The sequence below is a fragment of the Cucurbita moschata genome, unplaced genomic scaffold, assembly GCF_002738365.1.
Source record: "Cucurbita moschata cultivar Rifu unplaced genomic scaffold, Cmos_1.0 Cmo_Scf00011, whole genome shotgun sequence".
Taxonomy (NCBI): domain Eukaryota; kingdom Viridiplantae; phylum Streptophyta; class Magnoliopsida; order Cucurbitales; family Cucurbitaceae; genus Cucurbita; species Cucurbita moschata.
Window position 1 is genome coordinate 1823371 of NW_019268527.1, and position 22517 is coordinate 1845887.

General features: G+C 36.1%; 2 protein-coding genes and 1 pseudogene across 2 annotated transcripts; all 3 read right to left on the reverse strand.

The window, feature by feature from the left end:
• LOC111449886 (cytochrome P450 71B19-like) lies at positions 1-480 on the reverse strand. The gene has a single exon (XM_023089974.1). The coding sequence runs from the start codon at positions 478-480 to the stop codon at positions 1-3; it is 480 nt and encodes a 159-aa protein (XP_022945742.1).
• Positions 481-7912: 7432 nt separating this feature from the next.
• LOC111449888 lies at positions 7913-10023 on the reverse strand (annotated as a pseudogene).
• A 1622-nt stretch (positions 10024-11645) lies between these two features.
• On the reverse strand, positions 11646-13538 carry LOC111449358 (cytochrome P450 71B34-like). The gene is made up of 2 exons (XM_023089212.1): positions 12609-13538; positions 11646-12431 (listed from the first exon to the last, which is right to left on the reverse strand). Exons 1-2 carry the CDS (start codon positions 13506-13508, stop codon positions 11817-11819), a joined length of 1515 nt encoding a protein of 504 aa, XP_022944980.1. The 5' UTR covers positions 13509-13538; the 3' UTR covers positions 11646-11816.
• Positions 13539-22517: the final 8979 nt, after the last annotated feature.

Below are 22517 nucleotides of genomic sequence, written 5' to 3' on the forward strand. Positions count from 1 at the left end.
TTACGAAAGAATGGCTGTGATGCTTTCATGTGTAATGACAACGGTGCAAAATTCAACTTGCTTTTTACTGATTGTCAAAAGCACATCAATGATATCATCTTGCTTTGGCTTAGGCCTCACAGGATGAAAATGTTCATCAATCACCTCTTGGAAGAGAACATTCATCTCATTGAAAATCCTCTTGAGTCTAGCTTTTCGGCCACTAAACCAATCAACTACCTTCCCCACAAAAGGAATAGGAAAAAATTTAGAAGTGCTGTAGCTTCCCAACAGGACCTCAAGTTCACTCACAATTTCATTAAATCCATCCACTTTAAACAACTTCCCAAAAGCAATTATAAAAATAACACCAGTAGTGAGAGCAATCGACTTCTGAGTAAGATCAACAGTAGCTTCACAAGAAGCTGATTGTGAAATTGATTCAATAAGCAAACCAACTTCGTGCTCTCTAATGGGTTCGTAAAATAACACCCTTTTCATACTAAAAAGTTCAAGCATATAAATTTTTTTGTATCTCTAGCTAGTAATTACTGTGAGGCGAAAACCCAATATCAAAAAAATTGTAAGTGAGTTTTTTTATAACATCGGTTTGTGGTCTCTTGTAGCTTTGAAAATCGTTGGTTTTCAAGAGGGCACGAACAGTCTCAACGGAGGATGTGATGATGGTTTCTATACGACATAGACTGAGGCTTAATGGTGAGAGAGGTGCCGTAGGGATTTGTGTGGGAGCTTTCCAAGTTGGTGAAGTTTCCTACGAATGGAAGCTTTGGTGGGCTTGGAGGAAAATTAGCCTTTTTTCTATTTGTATCTGCTTTTCTTTTTTGGATGATGAAAAAGTAGAGATAGGAAGAGGATGAGGAGAAGCCATGGACGGAAATCAAGGAAAGACATTGAAATTTAGAAAGATCTCAATAACAAGAGGAAAATATTATGATAAAAAATGGTCATTCTTCTTTAGATTAAATAGATATAAAATAAAACGTTAAGTGTTTCAATTCTCATTTTCATATATTATTTAAATGAAAATAACAAATAATTTTTTTAGTTTTCGTCTTTAAAAAAATGATTGATAAAAAAATCATTAAAAATCATTTAAAAAGAAAATATGATGGTCTATAAAACATTTCTTGATATTATTCTTACTGTGCCAAAGAAAAAATGGCATTCCACTTCGTAAAAGCAACAAGCTATCATCTCTCAGCATGAAAAATAAAAATTGAAATTGTGTTTCAAACTTTAATTTTTGTTTTATAATTTCTGTATTTGAAAGTTTTTATTTGCGTGAACAGATTTGTTTACCGTTTCAGTAAATAATATATACATTTACTTATGAAATCAAGTTTGGAATGTATGATTTTCATAGATCTAGTTAATTGAGTCTAGTCCTATTCAACCGCATCCCAGAATTTCGATTGCTTGGTAGTTCTCATGGAGTAGTCTCTCTACGAGTTGCAATAGAACAGACCACTAAACAACAAAAATAATCATCAACAACTTCTGTCTCAATGCATTTGGAAAGTGGTCCGTTCCTTCATATTCTTTCATTTTCTATTACATGCTTTTTTTCATTTTCATGTATTGTATAGTATGTTTGAGTTATTCCCGATCTTTGGATATCTCGAAATTCAAAGTGTGACAGATCAAATATCTCAAACCTAGTGAAGTGATAGAAAGAAAAGTCATTATGAATTCAGTACGTTAGATTCTATTTTCAAAACCTTAGATGACTTTTGAAGGTATTGTTTACTATCTTACGCCAGATGTTCTATGGATACAAGCTTTTTAATGTTCAAAATTTGTATTCTTTTTATTGAACCATTTTTTAAATAAAATATAATTACATAGTATTGTGGTACGACTTGTTTTGTCTATAGCTTTATTGTCTTGTCATTTTAAATTCAGTCATTCAATTATTTAAATTTAACATCAATATGTGTGGATGAAAATAATTGTCCATAACCCACCAACACAAGCTAGTTAAGCCAACCCACAATAATTTTTTTTGTGTCAGTGTAAAGTTTAAAATTATCGGATGCAATAATACAACTATTTGGGTTAGGTTTTAATAACTTAGTGGAAGAATGACATCACAAAATTGATGTTCTAGTTTACTTAAATCCCACAAAATAATCAAGAAAAAATAAATTAAAAAAAATAAATGAGACCAAAACAAAATACCACAAATATTAAATGTTTAGGTAGATTAATGAAACTTCGAGAAGGACCCATACTCTTCGGCAAGGGAACAAACCAAGATTCTGTCGTTTTATTTGGAATTAGGACACGATCTTGAAGGGAAACGTTCATGGAGGGAAGCGTGATTGACGAGTTTGTTGAGCCAATTTTTGAAAAGGATGACCCATAAACCCCAACGAAAGAGCTTAGAACCATGGGTAAGAATGCAACTTTCAGGCTCGAATTTCTACTCGTGAAGCAAAACTTATGATTCTTGTTTGGTTAGATTCGTGGGGACGTTTGGAACAAACTTTGTGTAGGAGTTAATTGCTGAATCTAAGCTTATTCGGCCACCACAACGTTCATGCGTGCTACTCAATCGTGTGGGACACAATCACGTCGCATCTCATTATCATCTTGGTCCCCAACAACACGATCCATAAATCGTGATGTCGTCCCATGTCTTGGGATACATCGGTCAACTTGGCTCGTTCGAACACATTTGTTGGAAATTGACCCATGTGTCAATCATCTCATCCGGGTATCCTAAACATCCATCCATCTGGTTCACTCGAGTATCAAAGTCTCCTGTGTCCATGTTAAACCATTTGCGGCATACGTTCCAAATAGCGGGTGTATAATCCAACCTCTGACACATGGGCTAGGGCGCAATAGGCACACTTGTGCCGTCTAGTACTGTCCTCGAAAGACCCTTTTCAAAGAAAAACGTCTAAGCTGCTCGTTCCATGACGTTCGTTACTGACACATGCATGTGCCACAGGGTAGCTCGCTTAGGCCTGAGGGTGAGAGCTAACGCCATGCCTCCCCCATAGTACATTTTGAGGAATTTTCAATTCTCATAAGTAGAGGTCATTTTAGTGAGCAGACATACGGCCTTGTGCATAATCCATCAAGTATCTGTTTCACACAAAATTTGGTTGACTTTCATCTTTCATACTGACGACTTAATTTCTGAGTCGCACGCTGAAACTCATATCCAAACCTTGACTTCTGAGGTTATTGCCCGAGTCTCTATCTGGCCCTCTTCGAGCTAGTCTTCGACACTCATGTCGCCTCGTTCTCTCAAACTTTTTGTATGCCTCGACTTAGCTTTCATGCACACTCTTGGTGTATTAGATGATGCACTGTCCTCCTCAATCACATCATGGCACTATTCAGTCTTGGTCCTTACGTGGCCGGATGGGCGCCACTTGAGGGTCGCCCCTTGTCTGTCTTGTGTGTGGTGGTCACAACCTACTTTTCTTCCAGTCATGTTGTGACACTATCCCCCACTTAACCTAACCATTGTCCCCGATGACTTTCTCATGGGCACAATCGTATCGTTGATTGTGACATTCTCCCCTATTTAATCTTAGTATCTTTCCAATGATGACCTAAATGTTGGGCTAGCTACGAGCTTGACCTATTACTTGTTTGTGCTTTCAGAATAAATACGATTCGGAACGATCAAAGTGGACCGTCTTCTACCTCTATCTACGCTTGATTTCCAGCCGTGGCCCTTTTTCCCTCACTTGATGCTTGTGTTATAGCCATGGCAGTTCCGATTTCTTCAGCAAGTTCAAAGATCTCTATGAGATGAATCTAACCAGCCAAGAATCATCAAATTTCGTAAGGAATTAACGAGTTATGGCCGTTGGAAATTGGTAGTTTTGGACAAACTTACCCTGTTTTCCCCCGGAATCATTTCTCATCATTTGATTCAGTTTGTAACAACCGAAAAAAATAATAAGAATAATAATGGTAACTGCACTAATCTAAGCACCTCTGTCGTCCTTCCTTCCTCCAAAAGCAAATAGAAAACAAGAAAAGGTTTTATTCACATTTACTTGAGGATAAAAATGGTTTTATTCACATTTACCTAAGGTAAAAAGGGTTTTACTCATTTACATGGGGATGTAGCTAGTTAAATCATCATTTTCTTTCATTCTAATTATTTAGATTTTAGTTAAAAATTAAATATCAAGAACAATTTATATGTTCTATGATCTAGCCTTTTTTTTTTTTTGGAAAGAAAGTAAGAATCATTACAATTGGCCAAAATACTATGAACACTGAAAAGAATGTAGAAATTTTTTTTTATGCGAACACTGAACATAATTTTATAAAAATAAAAAAAGGAAACACATAAAGAAAGAATACATATGAAAATAATATTATAATAAATAATATTTGAGTTGTATGATCCAAGTGGAGAAATAATATTGACATATTTATTTAAGTTAAATTAAGTTACGAATTGAGTTACTCGAATTAGGTGAATATATTTAATAGGGTGAAGCACCTCGGTATAAGTGAAAAAGCATTCGAGGGACTAAGGCAAGCCAGTTTGGCTAAGACCAATCAAATAAGTGGTCTTACTATCGGTATGGTTAGAAATTGATATTTCTAGGATGACACCTGTTCTGTGATTCTGCACGTATCATATGCTTTGAATGTGTGAAATGTTTATGAAATGATGTGACCGTGGTATCTTTAGGAAATGATATGATATGATTATGATATGTTTATAAAATGATATGACTATGATATGGCATAACACGTTTGGCGATATAATACATGTTGTGACATATTTTGTAATATGTTATGTGCATGATATAACATAAGACGATGTATGATATGAATGATACAATATTCAACCCCAATGCACGCCTTAAAGGCTATGTTGTAAAATGAAATGATATGAAGAAAAAATGGAAGGGGTTGTTTTACATGATTTAATGAAGAAAAATGTTGGGACCTTATGCCTCATGGTGTGTTACATGCATTAGGGAATCTCCCATTTTACGGATGATACGGACGCATACGTTATGAGGCAGGAAAACGATCATAATGTTTATCATAATACTGCGATAATCACTATGCCTACCGGGTGTCCGGAAATAACACCAAAGAATGCTATCCCGACCAGGAAAGGGGCCTAAGAGGAGTGCAAACGGACTGTTAGGACTATACTCGCATGTGAGAGTCGTGCACATTTTTCTCTCTTTTTATTTATTTATTTATTTCATTAGTAATTACTCTTACTTATTTCCTCACCTTTTCTTATATATATTAACAAAGAGTTTTAAGCATTAATATATTACATATAAAAATACCCATTATTAGTCTAAGCCATAAATCTACTCATGGATGGTATAAAATCGGTACAAGTTCGAGAGGCAACTTTTTATGGATGGTAAGACTCACACCCGAATTCTCTTCCATGTCCAAGTCCTCCCCTTCATCCCATTGGGCAACTACCAATCAAAATGGTACAAAAGATTTGCTAAAGCCAACTCAACAATTTTCACCCTCATATTCAATTCAGGGCATCAAAATGTTGTCCTTTGTAATCAATCGAGCTCTCTACAAATCTCGTAGGAACGAACTTTTCTGGGTCTTTTCAATATGTGGGGCCTCGCCCAATTGCCCAAATATTTACTTGAACCATCATTTTTGGGTAAAAATCGTAGCCCTCAATTTTGAAATGGGAAATGGTTTCTCTTGGGATGAGAAGAGGTGCGGGTGGATGTAATCTTAGTGTCCTTTCACAATCACTTTCAGATATGGAAGCTCTTCTAAGTCTCTTCTTGTTACCTTTCCCTCGTTTCCAACATGATTTCTGGTCTCTTCTTGAGCTTTCTTCATCAATGTTGGGTTTTTCGCGAGTTCTACCATTATCCAGACTAATGTAATTGAACTTGTGTCTATTCTCGCTAAAAATATGTTCGGTTGAACATCATACTATAAAAAAAATGTGAGAAGGCTGCGAGATAATGAAGAAGGCATGATACATAGAGACAAAGCAAAAAAAGGCTCAATATCTGCTCAGAAACTTATTAACCACCCAATTGAAAATTTAGTAATTAAACTAAAAATTTAGTTGAACAACCATTAAAGATTTGGGATAGAAGTTGCTTATAAAAAAAATAGCTTTGATGTTTTCGATGTGTAATGACAATAGTACAAGCTTCAACTTACTTTTTACTAACAGCTAAAAGCACGTAAAAAAATATTATCTTGATTTGGTTCAGGCCTCTCGAAACAAAATCAATCACTTTCTGATATAGAGTATGGATCTCATTAGAAACCCTCTCAAGTCTAGCTTCTCGTCCATTGAACCAATCAATGGCCTTACCTACAAAAGGAATAGGAAGGATCTCATAAGCATGGTAGCTTCCCAATAATGCCACAGCTTCATTCACAAGCTCATAAAATCCATCCCCTTCAAACGGTTTGATAGCTGTAAATTACAGAGACTTGGCAAATGTACCAAAAATGATCGTTCTTCATTCATACGGTCCAATGTCTTTTATAGAAAAAATACATGAAACGCAGAAAAGACGAAAAAGGACACGACTCAACTGACTATACTAATAACAAGGAAAAAAATAGCTAACAGAAATTTGCTACCTCAACCCTTCCCCCCTTGAACTAAACTCGATCAAGAGTTTAGTTATAGCACTCGATCAAGGGTTTAGTTCATAGCACTCATCCCAAGCGCTTCTCTGATCCTTTGAAATGATGTCATCTTCAAAGGCTTTGTCATTATGTCGGCCAATTGCTCCTCAGTGTTGCAATAGACCAATTTAATTACACCTTCCTTTGTCATTTCTCTGAGAAAATGGTATCGAACCCTTATGTGCTTTGACTTTTCGTGCAAGACTGCATTTTTTGATAACTTGATAGGCACAGGTAGCTGCTGCTACATACTCTGCTTCAGTAGTTGACAACGTGACGATTGGTTGCTCCCTTGAGGACCATGTCACAGCTCCTCTACTCATTAAGAAAACATAGCCTGAAGTGCTCTTACTGTCATCCACATCTCCAGCATAGTTACTGTCGGTATAGCCTAAGAGTTCACTCTTCCCTTCATGTTGATACCATATCCCAAATTCCAGAGTTCCCACAAACATCAAGTTAGGTCGTGTGGCTGTGAGATACATTAATCTGCCCACCATTTGCTTATATAGCATTGAATCGACCTTCACACCAGCTTCATCTCGGCCAATCTGTTGTCCAGGGACTATCGGATTGCAAACGGAGTTGTAATTTTGCATCCCAAACGTCTCGATCAACTCAGCAACATATTTTCTTTGACATATAAAGATGCCATCAGCCTTCTGCATCACTTCAATGCCAAGAAAATATCTCATCTTCCCCAAATCAGTCATGTCGAATTCATCCATCATGGAGCGCTTAAACTCATTCAACAACTCCTCATCAATACTAGTGAACAATAGATTATCAACATAAATGCTCACAATTAGAATTTTACCTCCCTTTTGTTTGATGAATAATGTTTGTTCACTAGAGCTGCTTACAAAACCTTTCTTGACGATATAGGCCTCAATGCGACTGAACCAATCTCTAGGCGCTTGTTTTAGTTCGTAAAGAGCCTTTTGCAGCTTATAAACCATGTCCTTCTTCCCTGCTACTTCATAACCTTGTGGTTGTTCAACAAATACATCTTCCTTCAGCTCACCATGTAGAAAAGCAGATTTGACATGGAGCTGATAGATTCTCCATCCTTTTGGTGCAGCTACAACAATGATCATCCTCACTGTATCTATTCGAGCCACTGGTGCGAATACCTCTGTGTAATCTACTCCGTACTCTTGAGCATGCCCTTTTACAACCATCCGAGCTTTGAACTTGTCTACCTCTCCAAGTTCATTTAATTTGGTCTTGTAAATCCACTTAACCCCAATAGCCTTGGCTCCAACGGGAAGTGCAATCAGCGACTACCTGTGGTTTCGTTCGATGGACTGTATTCAACATCCATCACTTGTTTCCATTTCTGATGTCCGGCGGCTTCTTGAATATCCTTCTCATGCAATAAATTTAATATAATCAATGGTTGATTTTTTCCAAGTGCAAGCTCTGTCATGTTGTAGAGATGCTTTTGCTGCTTAAACAAACTACAAAGTTCTTTGCCCTCCATATCTTGCTTAGAGCTAGGTGTACTCTTGACCTCATCAACATCATCCGTTTCCATCCTGTCATGTTCCACTCCCTCATTTTTTGAGAGATATCCATCGGGGACAAAAAAATCCATCTTCACTGTCTTCATCATCCTCCGCTTTTGCACAACCTTCCTCTTCTAAGTTTTCTTCATCATCCTTATCACAATCTGAGAGGCTTTCATCAGGATCCTCCTCTTCCCATTCTTCATCATTGTCAATATCATAATCCAAACTTGGGTCCTTCCTAAACGGATGGTGTGGTCCAACAACATGACTCTTTGTGAACCAAATGCCATAAAAAGCAGGCCTATAGCTCTTTGAAAACTGCAACAACTGCTTCCCCTTCCCCCTATTCAACTTATTAACATGAGGTAAACTATTGCAGAACTCTGTATGACTAGTTCTATCATATGTAATTTGTTCTTCCCAAGCCTCTCTCACCCAATTCACCATCATTAGCAGATTCTCTGCCATTTGAAAGTTTAAGTTCCTTAAATAGATCACACTTTGACTTCTGACGAATGTCCAGTGATTCTTTTCTCTTGAACGAATTGAATGACCTATGAAGCGCCAAGAAGATAAGTGCAGCCTGCGAATATCAACAGAATTGATCACATTGCTTGAAGAAAGAGGGCAGTCCATGAACTGCGTACAAGCCTCCAGCATGTTTTCACTCTGTTTACTCAATGGAACCTATGTAGTCAATTCAGTAGTTGGATAATCATTTTGACATGATGGACTACGTTTGATTTTCTTAAGGAAACGCTCCATTATGGATGCTTGCTTTAGTATAGAAAGTCTCTTTTTTTATTCAGCTTCTTCCCGCTGTCTGCGACGTTGATCTTTTTCGGCGTCCTCTTCCTGCTTCTTAAGTTGCTTTTTCATTTCAATCTCTTCCTCCTCCCTTTTGTGATTTGATTCACCCAGCAGGATAAACATCCTATTAGCACTCATAACAGATTCTACTATTTTTCCTCTTGAGGGATGAAAAATGCTGCATGTGTTTCGATCTCCTCCTTTGAATAGCACGTCTAAACCCCTTTCTTGAAGTTGTCCAACACTAAGCAGGTTGTTCTTCAATTCCGAAATATAATACACATCGTTGATCACATAGCTTATTCCCTTAAGTATGATTTTCACTACTCCTTTCCCACCAACCATCCATTTGTGATGGTTTTCAAGCTTGACATTATGTGTGAAGCTAGTGTCCAAGCTTGAGAACATACCTCTTTCTCCACACATATGGTTTGAACACCCAGAATCCACAAACCACACATCTCCTCTCTTAGTGCCTTGAAGATCCACATACGTCATAAGAAGAACTGCATCCTTTTCTTCGATCTCTGCAAAATGTGCTCCATTGTTCCCATTTGGACATTCATATTAGAAATGTCCAAGTTGGTGGCAGTTGTAACACTCGATTGTTGCTTTATTGAATGAGCGTCCTCTGCCCCTGCCTCGACCTCTGTATGATCCTCTGCCTCTACCTTTGACATTGAGAGCTTGATCACCTTCTTCATGATTGATCTTCTTGAATTTCTTTTCATGTAAAGCTTTGCAATTCGTTAATCGTCATCTTTCTTGTGTCTTTTGACTCCTCGATGGCCACCACCACATATGTGAATTTGTCAGTCAGAGTTCGAAGTATTTTCTCAACAATCTTCGAATTTGACATGTCTTCTCCGTTGCTTCTCATCTTGTTGGAGACAACCATTACTCTTCCAAAATAATCATCGATGTTTTCTTCGTTCTTCATTTCAAGAACCTCAAAATCTCTTCTTAAAGTTTGGAGAAGAGACCGCTTCACCCTTTCGTTGCCTCCAAACTTTTTCTTCATCGAATCCCAAATGTTCTTGGCTTTTTTGCGATTCAAGATCTGTTGAAACACAACCCGATCAATTGCTTGGAACAGGTAGTGCTTCACTTGATGGTCCTCCATCTTGAACGCCTCAAGATTCATTTTCTGCACTGCAGTCACTTCGATTTCCTCTGCCGGTTCGGTGTAACCCTCTTCCACTAGACTCCACAAACCCTTGGCATGCAAGAGGTTTTCCATCAGTTCACTCCAATGGTCATAGTAACCATCAAACGGTGGAATCTTGGTGAGTGTTTTGTCGTTGCTCATTTTCTCTCTTGGATCACTTTGTTTTGCTTTGGCTTTGATACCAAATGATAGGGGTAAATTACAAATACTTGGCATATGTACCAAAAATGATCATTCTTTATTCATAGGCTCCAATGCCTTTTATAGAAAAAATACATGAAACGCAGAAAAGACGAAAAAGCACACAACTCAAATGACTCTACTAATAACAAGGAAAAAATAGCTAGCAGAAATTTGCTACCTCAACACGGTTTTCTAAAAGCAATTCTAAAAGTAACACCAGTAGTGAGAGTAGTGGACTTCTCAGTAAGATCAACAACAACTCCATATGAAGCTGATTGCGGAATCGATTCAATCAGCAAACCAACTTCTTGCTCTCTAATGGGTTCGTAAGATAACACCCTCTTCATATTGAAAAGCTCAAGCATACAAATTTTGTGTGTCTCTCACCAGTAATCACTATAAGGTGAAAACGCAATGTCAAGAAAATTGTAAGTGAGTTTTTTTACCGATTGAGTTTGTGGTCTACTACAACTTTGAAGATCATGGATTTTCATGAGGGCACGAGCTGTCTCGACAGAGGATACGATGGTGGTTTCTACACCGCCAAGGCTGAGGCTGATAATGGGACCGTAACACTAAGAGATGCACCATAGGTATTCGTGTGGGAGCTTGCCAAGTTGATGCATGTTTCCTATGATTGGAAGCTTTGGAGGGCTCGGGGAAAATTACCCCTTTCTATTTGCAGCTACTTTCTGTTTGAGGATGATGAAAAGTAGAGAGAAGAAGAGGATGAGGGGAAGCCATGGAGGGAAAGGAAGGAAAGACATTCGAATTTAGAAACAACTCAAAAACAAGAGGAAGATGTTTATGAATAAAAAATGGTCATTCTTGTTTCAATTAAATAGACGTAAACAGTTTCAATTCTCATTTTCATATATTATTTGAATGAAAACAATGAAACGTTTTTAGTGGTCGTCTTTAAAGACGGTAGATGAAAAAATTATTTAAAAAAAAAATATGATGGTCTATAGAAGTCCACGATTTCTTAATATTATTCTTACTCTAGCGTAAAGAATGATTCCAAAAAATGAAGGTCCACTCCATAAGAAGCTATCATCTCTCACATGTCCATATAGTTTTCATCTTAAATTATTTGTATGACACAACCGTATACATCATTCATATATTATTCTAGGTAACATGCATGCATTATCTTTCATACATTCATCATCATTACTCTCATTAAGGGGTGTGTCTTAGGAAACTCTTCATCATAATGTATTATGACATCTCGTACATACACATCATCTAAATATGAAATATCATCATATTGAATCATATCATCATCATGCATCTTATATCATCATGTCATCATGCATCATCGTTATCATGTCATCATATCATCATATAACATCATTATAATATAACATCACATCATACTAGCTCACATTATCGTCATCATAATATATAAGCATAAATGATACGTGCAAGAGCCACTAGCCACGTGTCGTCATATATAAGACAGGTCTTCGACTTTACAATAGAGGACTCCACTTCAAACTTGATACTCATGGATGATATAAAGTTGGTACAAGTTTGAGAGGCAACTTTTTGTGGAGGGTGAGACTCAAACCATAATTCTCTTCCATGTCTAAGTCCTCCTTCATCCCATTTGGCAACTTCCAATCAAAATGGTACAAAAGATTCGCTAAAGTCAACTCTACAATTTTCACCCCCATATTCAACCCTGGGCACATCCTTCGACCACCCCCAAATGGCAAAAACTCAAAATGTTGTCCTTTGTAATCAATCGAGCTCTCTACAAATCTCTCTGGAAGGAACTCTTCTGGTTGTTTCCAATATGTGGGGTCTCGTCCAATTGCCCAAATGTTCACTTGAACCATCGTTTTCGGGTGAAATTCATAGCCTTCAATTTTGAAATGGGAAATGGTTTCTCTTGGAATAAGAAGAGGTACCGGTGGATGTAGTCTTAGTGTCTCTTTCACTATCATTTTCAAATATGGAAGCTCTTCTAGGTCTCTCTCTATTACCTTTCCTTGGTTTCCCACATGATTTCTGATTTCTTCTTGAGCTTTCTTCATCAATTTCGAATTTTTCGTTAGTTCTGCCATTGCCCAAACTATAATAACTGAACTAGTGGATAATCCTGCAAAAATTATGTTCTGTAGATACACGTCATACAATAGAAAAATGTTAGAAGACTATGAGTTAGTAAAGAAAGAGAGGATAGAGATAAAAGCCAAAAAGGCTCAATAACTTTTTAATACGAAATTGAAGTTTAAAAACTAACCTAAGACAAGCTTAAAAATCATTAAAGTTTAGACAGAGAAGTTGCTTACAAAAAGAATGGCTTTGATACTTTCATGTGTAATGACAATATTGCAAGACTCAACTTGCTTTTTATTGATAGCCAAAAGCACATCAATGATATCATCTTGCTTTGGCTTAGGCTTCACAGAATGAATATGTTCATCAATCACTTCTTGGAACAGAACATTCATTTCATTAAAAACCCTCTCTAGTCTAGTTTTTCGGCCACTAAACCAATCAATTATCTTCCCCACAAAAGGAATAGGAAAAAACTCAGAAGCACCGTAGCTTCCCAACAGGACCTCAACTTCACTTGCAATTTCATTAAATCCATCCACTTTAAACAACTTCCCAAAAGCAATTCTAAAAATAACACTAGTAGTGAGAGCAATCGATTTCTGAGTAAGATCAACAGTAGCTTCACAAGAAGCTGATTGTGAAATCGATTCAATAAGCAAACCAACTTCTTTCTCTCTAATGGGTTCATAAGATAACACCTTCTTCATACTGAAAAGTTCAAGCATACAAATTTTCCGTATCTCTCGCCAATAATCACTGTAAGGCGAAAACCCGATATCAAGAAAATTGTAAGAGAGTTTTTTTGTAACATCGGTTTGTGGTCTATTGCAGCTTTTAAAATCGTTGGTTTTCAAGAGGGCGCGAGCGGTCTCGGCAGAGGATATGATGATAGTTTCTATATGGCATAGGCTAAGGCTGATAATAGGACCGTAACGCTGAGAGAGGCGCCATAGGGATTTGTGTGGGAGCTTGCCAAGTTGGTGCAAGTTTCCTATGATTGGAAGCTTTGGTGGGGTTGGGGGAAAATTACCCTTCTTTCTATTTGCAGCAGCTTTCTCTTTGAGGATGATGAAAAGTAAAGAGAAGAAGAGGATGAGGGGAACCCAGGGAGGGAAATGAAGGAAAGACATTGGAATTTAGAAAGAGTTCAAGAACCCGAGGAAAAGAGGAAAAAGATTATGAATAAAAATGATCATTCTTTTTTAGATTAAATAGACATAAAACAAAACGTTCAACTATTATAATTCTCATTTTCATATATTATTTGAATGAAAACAATGAAATGTTAATTCTCATTTTCATATATTATTTGAATGAAAACAATAAAATGTTTTCAAATTTTTAGTGGTCGTGTTACAAAATAGTAGATAAAAACATTATTTAAAAAGAAAATATATGGTCTATAAATGTCCACGATTTCTTGATATTATTCTTACCGTGTCAAAAAAAATGATAATAAAAAAAAAGACAGTCCACTCCATACAAGTAACAAGCTATCATCTCTCTCCATAGAAAATAAAAATTGAAATAATTTTTCAAACTATTTTTTCTTTTTTAATTTATGTATTTTAAAGTTTTTATTTGTGTACATAGATTTGTTTAGCCTTCTAGTAGATAATATATACGTTTATGAGTGAAATCAAGTTTAGAAGCTATGATTTTCATAGATCTAATTAATTAGGTGTAGTCTAATCCAACCGCATCCCAGAATTTCGATTGCTCAACGGTTCTCATGGAGTAGCTTCTCCGAAAGAATGATACAAAAGCTGCAATACATCAAACCAATAAAGGACAATAATCATCTTCAATGACTTTTGTATCGATGCATTTGGAAAGTGGTCCATCCATCTTTCATTTTCTATTGCATGTTTTTTTTTTCATTTTCAAGCATTAAATAGTATGTTTGAGTTGCTCCTAATTTTTAATACCTCCAAATTCAAATGTCAGATCACACATAGTAAAATAATAGAAAGAAAAGTCATCCTATTCTTTTTTTCAAAAACTTAACTTTTTAATTGATTTAATTTTACAAATGAGTTTTTAAAAACGTTATAAATGTATTAAAATTATTTTTAAAATATAAACAAACGTAACTTAAAAAAAAAAAAAAATTAAAGATGGGTAAACTTAATTAAAAAATTTAATAAATTTTAGAGAGGTAGTTTCTCACATAGGACAATAATAGCCTCCTAATCACTAAATATGGGCCTACTTTTATTGAACCATTTTTCATATAAACTATAATTACTTGTAAAATAATTTCCAAATTAGGTTCCACTTGTTTTTGTAGATATGTTGGATGTCTTGTCCTTTCAAATTCAATTATCTAATTATTTAAATGTAACATCAAGTGGATGAAAATAATGGTCTATAACTCATCAACACAAGCTAGCAAAGTCAGCACACAATAATTTTGGAATATTTCATTCTGGTAGCCATCACTACTTTGGATCCGGATCTTCTTCAATTTCTAGCTCCATATTCTAGGTGTGCCAGGGGGAATATTTCGGCGATAATGGAATACATGCATTAATAATCTATGATGATCTTAGTAAACAGGTGGCATATCGACAAATGTCATTATTGTTACACCGACCACCAGACCATGAAACTTTTCCAAATGATGTTTTCTATTTACATTCATGTCTCTTAAAAAGAGCTGCTAAACGATCGGACTAGACAGGTGCACAAAATTCATGTTCTAGTTCACTTAATTTCCACATTATTTAAAAAGATAAATGAGACAAAAAAAAAAAATTGCACAAATATTAAATGTTAGGTAGTTTAATGAAACTTTAACATTTTTATTAAAAAAAATATATTTTGGAAATTCCGAAAAGGACCCATACTTGTCGGCAAGGAACAAACGAAGATTTTGCCGTTTTACTTGGAATTAGGACACGATCTTGAGGAGAAAGGTTCGGGGAGGGAAGTGTGATTGACGAGTTTGTTGAGCCAATTTTTGAAAAGGAGGACCAAGAAACCACAACTAAAGAGCTTAGAACCGTGGGTAAGAATGTAACTTTCAGGCTCGATTTTCTACTCTATGGTGAACAAAAACTTATGATTCTTGTTTGGTTAGATTCGTGGGGACATTTGGAACAAACTTGAGGAATTAATTGTTGAATTCAAGCTTGTTCGGCTACACACGACGTTCGTGCGTGCATGCTCCATCCTGTGCGACACAATCATATCTCATCTCATTGTCATCTTAGTTCCCAACAACACGATCCGTGCATCGATGTCATGCTATGTCTTGGAATACATTGACCATCTTGGCTTGTTCGAACAAATTCTTTGGAAACTGTTGTGTCGATCATCTCATTGAGTATCATGAATATCCATCCATCTGGCTCACTCGAGTATCGGACTCTCCTATGACCATGCTAAACCATTTACGGCATACGTTTCAGATAGCGGATGTATAATCCAACCTCTGACATATGGACTGGGTCGTAATACCAACATACCTATGTCGTCCGGTACTGTCATTGAAAGACCCTTTTCAAAGAAAGACGTCCAAGATGCTCGTTCCATGACGTTCGCCCACACTGACACACGCATGTGCCACAAGGTAGCTAGCTTAAGCCACAAGGCCTAAGTGTGAGAGCCAATGACATGCCTCCCCCTATAGTACATTTTGAGGCATTTCCAATCCTCCTCGAGTAGAGGTCATTTCAATGAGTAGACATATGCCGTCATGCATAATTGATTCGAGAATCCATTTCACAAACCCCAAATTCTAAAGTTATGGCCCGGGGCCCTATCTGGCCTTCTTCGAGCTTGTCTTCGACACTCGTGTCGCCTCATTCTCTCGAACTTCTTGTATGCCTCGACTTAGCTTTAATGCACACTCTTGGTGTGTTGGATAATGCACTATCCTCATCGATCGCATCATTGTACTTTTCAATCTTGGCCCCTATGTGGCCAAATGGACGCCACTTGAGGGTTGCCCCTTGTCTGTCTTGTGTGTGGGGTCACACCCTACTTTCTCCAAGTGAAGTTGTGACAGTGTCCCCCACTTAATCTCGACATCTTTCCAATGAAGACCTGAATATTGGACTAGCTACACACTTGACATGCTTACTTGTTCATGCTTTCAGAATGAATACGATTTGGACCGATCCAAGTGGACAGTCTTCTACCTCTATCTATGCTTAATTTCCTGGCCCTTTTTCCCTCCCTTGATGCTTGTGTTATAGCCATGGTAGTTCATAGAGTAACCAGTCAAGAATTATCAAATTTCATAAGGAGTGAACGAGTTATGGTCGTTGGAAGTTGCTAGTTTTAGACAAACTTACCATTCAGTTTGTAACAACCTTAAAAAAAAAAAATAATAATGGTAACTGCACCTCTCCATTATCCTCTCTCAACTTTTTCCTTAAATATCTCTGTCATCCTTCCTTCAAAATCAAATAGAAAACAAAATTTTTGTTTTATTAAGATTTAATTGAGGATAAAAATGTTTTTACTCAGATTTATGTGCGGATGTAACTTGAAGAACAGCTCAATCTTTAAATACTAAAAACAATTTATGTGTTCTACCAAATAGTAGCCCCATTTTATGAAAAGAAAATAAGAATCATTCAAATGGGTCAAAATACTGTAAAAGAATTTGGTGAATGTATTTAATAGGGTGAAACACCCGGTATATGTGGAAAGAATTCGAGGGACGAAGGCAAGCCAATTTAGAATTAGATAGAAACTTCGACAAAAGTCAATCAAGTAAGTGGTCTTACTATCGACATGGTTAGAAATTGATGTTTGTACGAAGGCACGTGCCCGTGGTTTTGCACCTGACATATGCTTGGTATGTGTGAAATGTTTATGAATGATGTGATTATGATATCTTTAGAAAATGATCGGACTACGAAATGTTTAGAAATGATGTGACTATGATATCGTTAGGAAATGATATGACTATGATATGTTTATGAAACGATATGACTAGAGAATATAGTTATAAAATGATATGACTATGATATGTCTGTAATATGATATAACTATAACATGTTATGTTAATGCTATGACACATGTTATGATGTGATGTGCTGATGATATGATATATGTTATGGTATAACACGTTTGATGATATAATACATGTTGTTATGTTTTATGATATGACATAAGACAATGTATGATATGAATCATACAATATTCAACCTGAATAAACGTCTTAAAGGCTATGTTGTAAAATGATATGATATGAAGGAAAATGGAAGGAGTTGTTTTACATGATTTAATGAATAAAAATGTTGGGACCTTATGCTGTGTGTTACATGCATTAGGGAATCTCCCGTTTTATTATGGTTCGGACGCATTCGTTATGAGGTAGGAAAACGATCATTATGTTTATCATAATGTTACAATGGTCACTATTCCTATTTGGTGTCCGGCAATAACACCAGAGAATGCTATCTCGTCCAGGAAAAGGGTCTAAAAGGTGTGCGAACCTACTCTTGGGTCCATACTGGCATGTGAGGGTCATGCACATTTTTCTCTCTCTCTCTCTCGGTCTTTCTTTCTTTTTTTTTTTTTTAATTTATTTCATTAGGAACTCAGAAGCACTATAGCTTCCCAACAATGCCATAGCTTCATTCACAAGCTCATAAAATCCATCCCCTTCAAACGGTTTCCAAAAGCAATTCCATAAAATCCATCCCCTTCAACTTCTCAAAAGCAATTCCAACAACTCCACAAGAAGCTGATTGCAAAATCGATTCAATCAGCAAACCAACTTCTTGCTCTTTAATGGGTTTGTAAGATAACACCCTCTTCATATTGAAAAGTTCAAGTATACAAATTTTACGTATCTCTCTCCAGTAATCACTATAAGGTGAAAATGCAATGTCAAGAAAATTATAAGTGAGTTTTTTGACTGATTGAGTTTGTGGTCTACTGCAACTTTGAAGATCGTGGGTTTTTATGAGGGCACGAGCTGTCTCGACTGAGGATATGATGGTGGCTTCTACACCACCAAGGCTAAGGCTGATAACGGGACCGTAAAGTTTGGAGAGGCGCCGTAGGGATTTGTGTGGGAGCTTGCCAAGTTGGTGCAAGTTTCCTATGATTGGAAGCTTTGGTGGGCTTGGGGGACAATTACCCTTTGTTCTCTTTGCAGCTGCTTTCTATTTGAGGATGATGAAAAGTAAAGAGAAGAAGAGGATAAGGGGAAGCCATGGAGGTAAATCAAGGAAAGACATTCAAGACCAAGATGAAAAAGATTATGAATAAAAAATGTCATTCTTCTTCAGATTAAACATGTTTCATTTCTATTTTCGTATGTTATTTGTATGAAAAAAATTAAATATTTTCAAATTTTGTAGTGGTCGGTCTTTAAAAATAATGGATAAAAAAATTATTTAAAAAGAAAATATTATAGTTTATAGAAGTCAGAGGATTTCTTACTATTATTATTACACTACCCTAAAGAATGATAAAAAAATAATGACAGTCCTCTGCATTAAAAAAAAAAAAAAAAAAAACACCATGAAATACTACTTATATCCAAATTTAATTTTTCTTTTATTCACGTGGGTAGATTTGTTTAGCCTTCTTGTAGATTTCCATAGACTTAGTTAATTGGGTCTAGTTCGATCCAATCGTACTCTAGAATTTCGATTTCTAAGTGGTTTACATGAAGAAGCCTCTCCAAAAGAATGATACAAGCTGTAATAGAACAGACCAATAAACGACAAATATCATCTTCAAGGATTTTTGTCTTGATGCATTTCATTTGGAAAGTGCTCGATCTCTTCCTATTCTTTCATTTTCTATTATATGTTCTTTCATTTTCACGTATTGCATAGCATATTTAAATCACTCTCATTCTTTCGATGCCTCGAAATTCAGGATATATCAAATCAAAATTCTCAAACTAAATAAAATGATAGAAAGAAAAACCTTTATAAATTTAATACTTCAATTTTTTTTTTCCAAAAACTTAATTACAATTTAATGAAGTTTAAGAGATAGCAGTAAATACTAGCCTCCTAGTCACTAAATACGACTTTTCAGGGTTTTTTGATGGTCCTAATTTTATTCAACCATTTTTTTCTTTAATGTATATTTGGTATGACTAGGTTAGTCTATATCATGGTTGCCTTGTCATTTCAAATTTAATCATTTAAATGCTTAAATTTAACGTCAATTTGTGTGGATAAAAATAAATTGTCGATGACCCATTAACACAAGTTAGCTAAGCACAATAAAGTTCCTTGTATTAGTGTAGTGTAAAATTATTTAATGCACTACTACAATTATTTGGGTAAGTTTTAATAATTTAATATAAGAACGTGAAATATCATCAACAAAATTTATATTCTAGATTAGTTAATTACTACAAATGTAATCAATAAAGAAAAAAAATACTTATCTAAAGAAAAAAAAGGGAAAAAAAAAAAGAAAATAGAACAAATATTAAATGTTAAGTAAATTAATAGTAAATTTATTTTTTTAACGTATTTGGAAACGTCAACGGCCGTAAGGAGAAAGAAATGGGGCAGGTGGAACAGTCAACGACCATACTCTTGGCCACGACAGAAGATTTCGAGAGGGAGAAAGTAGAACCGGCCATCAACACAGGGTTCACACTTGATTTCAAGGGGTTTGGATAGATAAATCCTTCTCATCTTTCTCACTACGACGATTCCCTCTTTTTACTCTCGCGTTAGCCGAGTCGACAGGTCATTGGTAAAGGATCGGTGTCTCACGTAACAAGAGACGTAAAACAGTTGATAAGCTCCCTATTCACAGAAATAGAAAAACCATCAATATCTTTTGGAAAAACATTATACTCCAACAAATAAACGTTATATTCCAACCTCGTGACGAAATTAATTACCTTCAGGTAGGACTTGTTCAAGTTGCTATCAAACCCTTATTTGGACTAGGTCTGGATATCCTTGTCCTTCCCTTCGAGATGAGGCATGAAGACTTTTCAAACTTCTTGTTAGGAATGGTTCAATCCAATTTGGAAAATAGATAATTATATTTCAATTGTTACCCAAAGTTTACCCTATCTCTCAATGACCCACATATTTACCTTCTCTAAAGTTGGATCTACACTCAAATAACTTGAATATCAAAGCAGAAATTTCTTCGGTTATATTTAGAATTTATTATACGTTGATGAACACCAATATTTCTCCAAAAACACTACGATCCACACCTAAATGATCTACTATGCTCAACCATTTGCACGTGAATCTCACGCGCCTTCAACCTCGAGCAGCTTAAAATTTTTCAAATCCTTTATGTCATTCCCCTTATGTCCCAAGCTCGATTCTCCTTCTACCGTCTTTCATCTACTTGGGATTCTTTCTTCAAAGTAATGGATCGCTGGCAACATGCACGTTTTCCTCTCCTTTTTCTTATTTCTTTATTTCCTTACCTTTTCTTATATATATATATATCAATATTCAAATATTGGTGTTACACGTGTGCTTTTCACATCATCTATTTTGTTGGTAACAAAGAGTTCAAGCATTACATATATTACATATAAAAATACCTATTATTACTCTAAGCCATAAAACTACTCATGGATGGTATAAAATTGATACAAGCTTTATAGGCAACTTTTTATAAGTGGTGAGACTCAAACTCGAATTCTCTTCCATGTCCAAGTCTTCTTCTTCCAATCAAAATTGTACAAAAGATTTGTTAAAGCCAACTCCACCGTTTTCACTCCCATATTCAATTTCGGGCATATCCTCTAACCAGCTCCGAATGGCAATAACTTAAAATCTTGTCTATTGTAATCAATCGAGCTCTCTTTGGAAGGAACTCTTCTGGGTCTTTTCAGCATATGGGGTCTCGTACAATTGCCCAAACGTTCACTTGAACCATCGTTTTTGGGTAAAATTATAGTCTTCAATTTTGAAATGAGAAATGATTTCTCTTGGAAGAAGAAGAGGTGCTAGTAGATGTAGTCTTATTGTCTCTTTCACTATCATTTTTAAATATGGAAGCTCTTCTACGTCTCTCTTATTACCTTTCGTTTGTTTCCCACATAGTTTCTCATTTCTTCTTGAGCTTTTTTCATCAATTTTGATAGAAGTTGCTTACAAAAAGAATGGCTTTGATGTTTTCTTAGGTAATGACAACCGTGCAAGGTTCAACTTGCTTTTTACTAATAGCCAAAAGCACATCAATGATATCATCTTGCTCTGGCTTAGGCCTCTCAAGACAAAGATGTTCATTTAATCACCTCTTGAAATAGAGCATTCATCTGGTTAAAGACCCTTTCAAGTCTAGTTTCTCGACCACTAAACCATTCAAATTCTTTGTCCATCAATCACTTCTTGAAATAGAGCATTCATCTGGTTAAAGACCCATTCAGTCTAGTTTCTCGACCACTAAACCAATCAAATACCTCTCTCACAAAAGGAACTGGACAAAACTTAGAAGCATTATAGCTTCCCAACAAGGCCTCAACTTCACTTATAAGCTCATGAAATTCATCCCCTTCAAACCGCTTTTCAAATGCAATTCTAAATATAACTCAAGCCATGAGAGCAATTGACTTCTCACTAAGATCAACAACTCCACAAGAAGCGGATTGTGAAATTGATTCAATAAGTAAACAAACTTCTTGCGCTCTAATGGGTTCATAAGATAACACCCTCTTCTTATTAAAAAACTCAAGCATACAAATTTTGCACATCTCTCGCCATTAATCACTCTAAGGTGGAAACCCAATATCAAATAAATTGTGAGAGAATTTTTTGATAGCATGTGTTTGTGGTCTGTTGCAGCTTTGAAGATCGTGAGTTTTCAAGAGGGCACGAGCAGTCTCAGCAGATGATATGATGATGGTTTCTATACAACCTAGGTTGAGGCTTATAATGCGACCGTAAAGATGAGAGAGGCGCCATAGGGATTTGTGTGGGAGCTTGCCAAGTTGATGCAAGCTTCCAATGGGATTTGTGTGGGAGCTTGCCAAGTTGATGCAAGTTTCCAATGATTGGAAGCTTCGGTGGGCTTGGGGGAAAATTACGCTTTCTTCTATTTGGAGCTGCTTTCCATTTTAGGATGATGAAAAGTGAAGAGAGGAAGAGGATGAGTGGAAGCCATGGAGGGAAATGAAGGAACGACATTGAAATTAAGAAAGAGTTCAAGAACGAGAGGAAAAAGAT

Coding starts and splice junctions, on each gene's coding strand:
- LOC111449358 (XM_023089212.1), bottom strand. CDS start 13,508: ATGTCTTTCCTTCATTTCCCTCCCTGGGTTCCCCTCATCCTCTTCTTC. Junction 12,432..12,608: donor GTATCAAAGCCATTCTTTTT/GTAAGCAACTTC, acceptor GTGTATCTACAG/AACATAATTTTTGCAGGATT.
- LOC111449886 (XM_023089974.1), bottom strand. CDS start 480: ATGAAAAGGGTGTTATTTTACGAACCCATTAGAGAGCACGAAGTTGGT.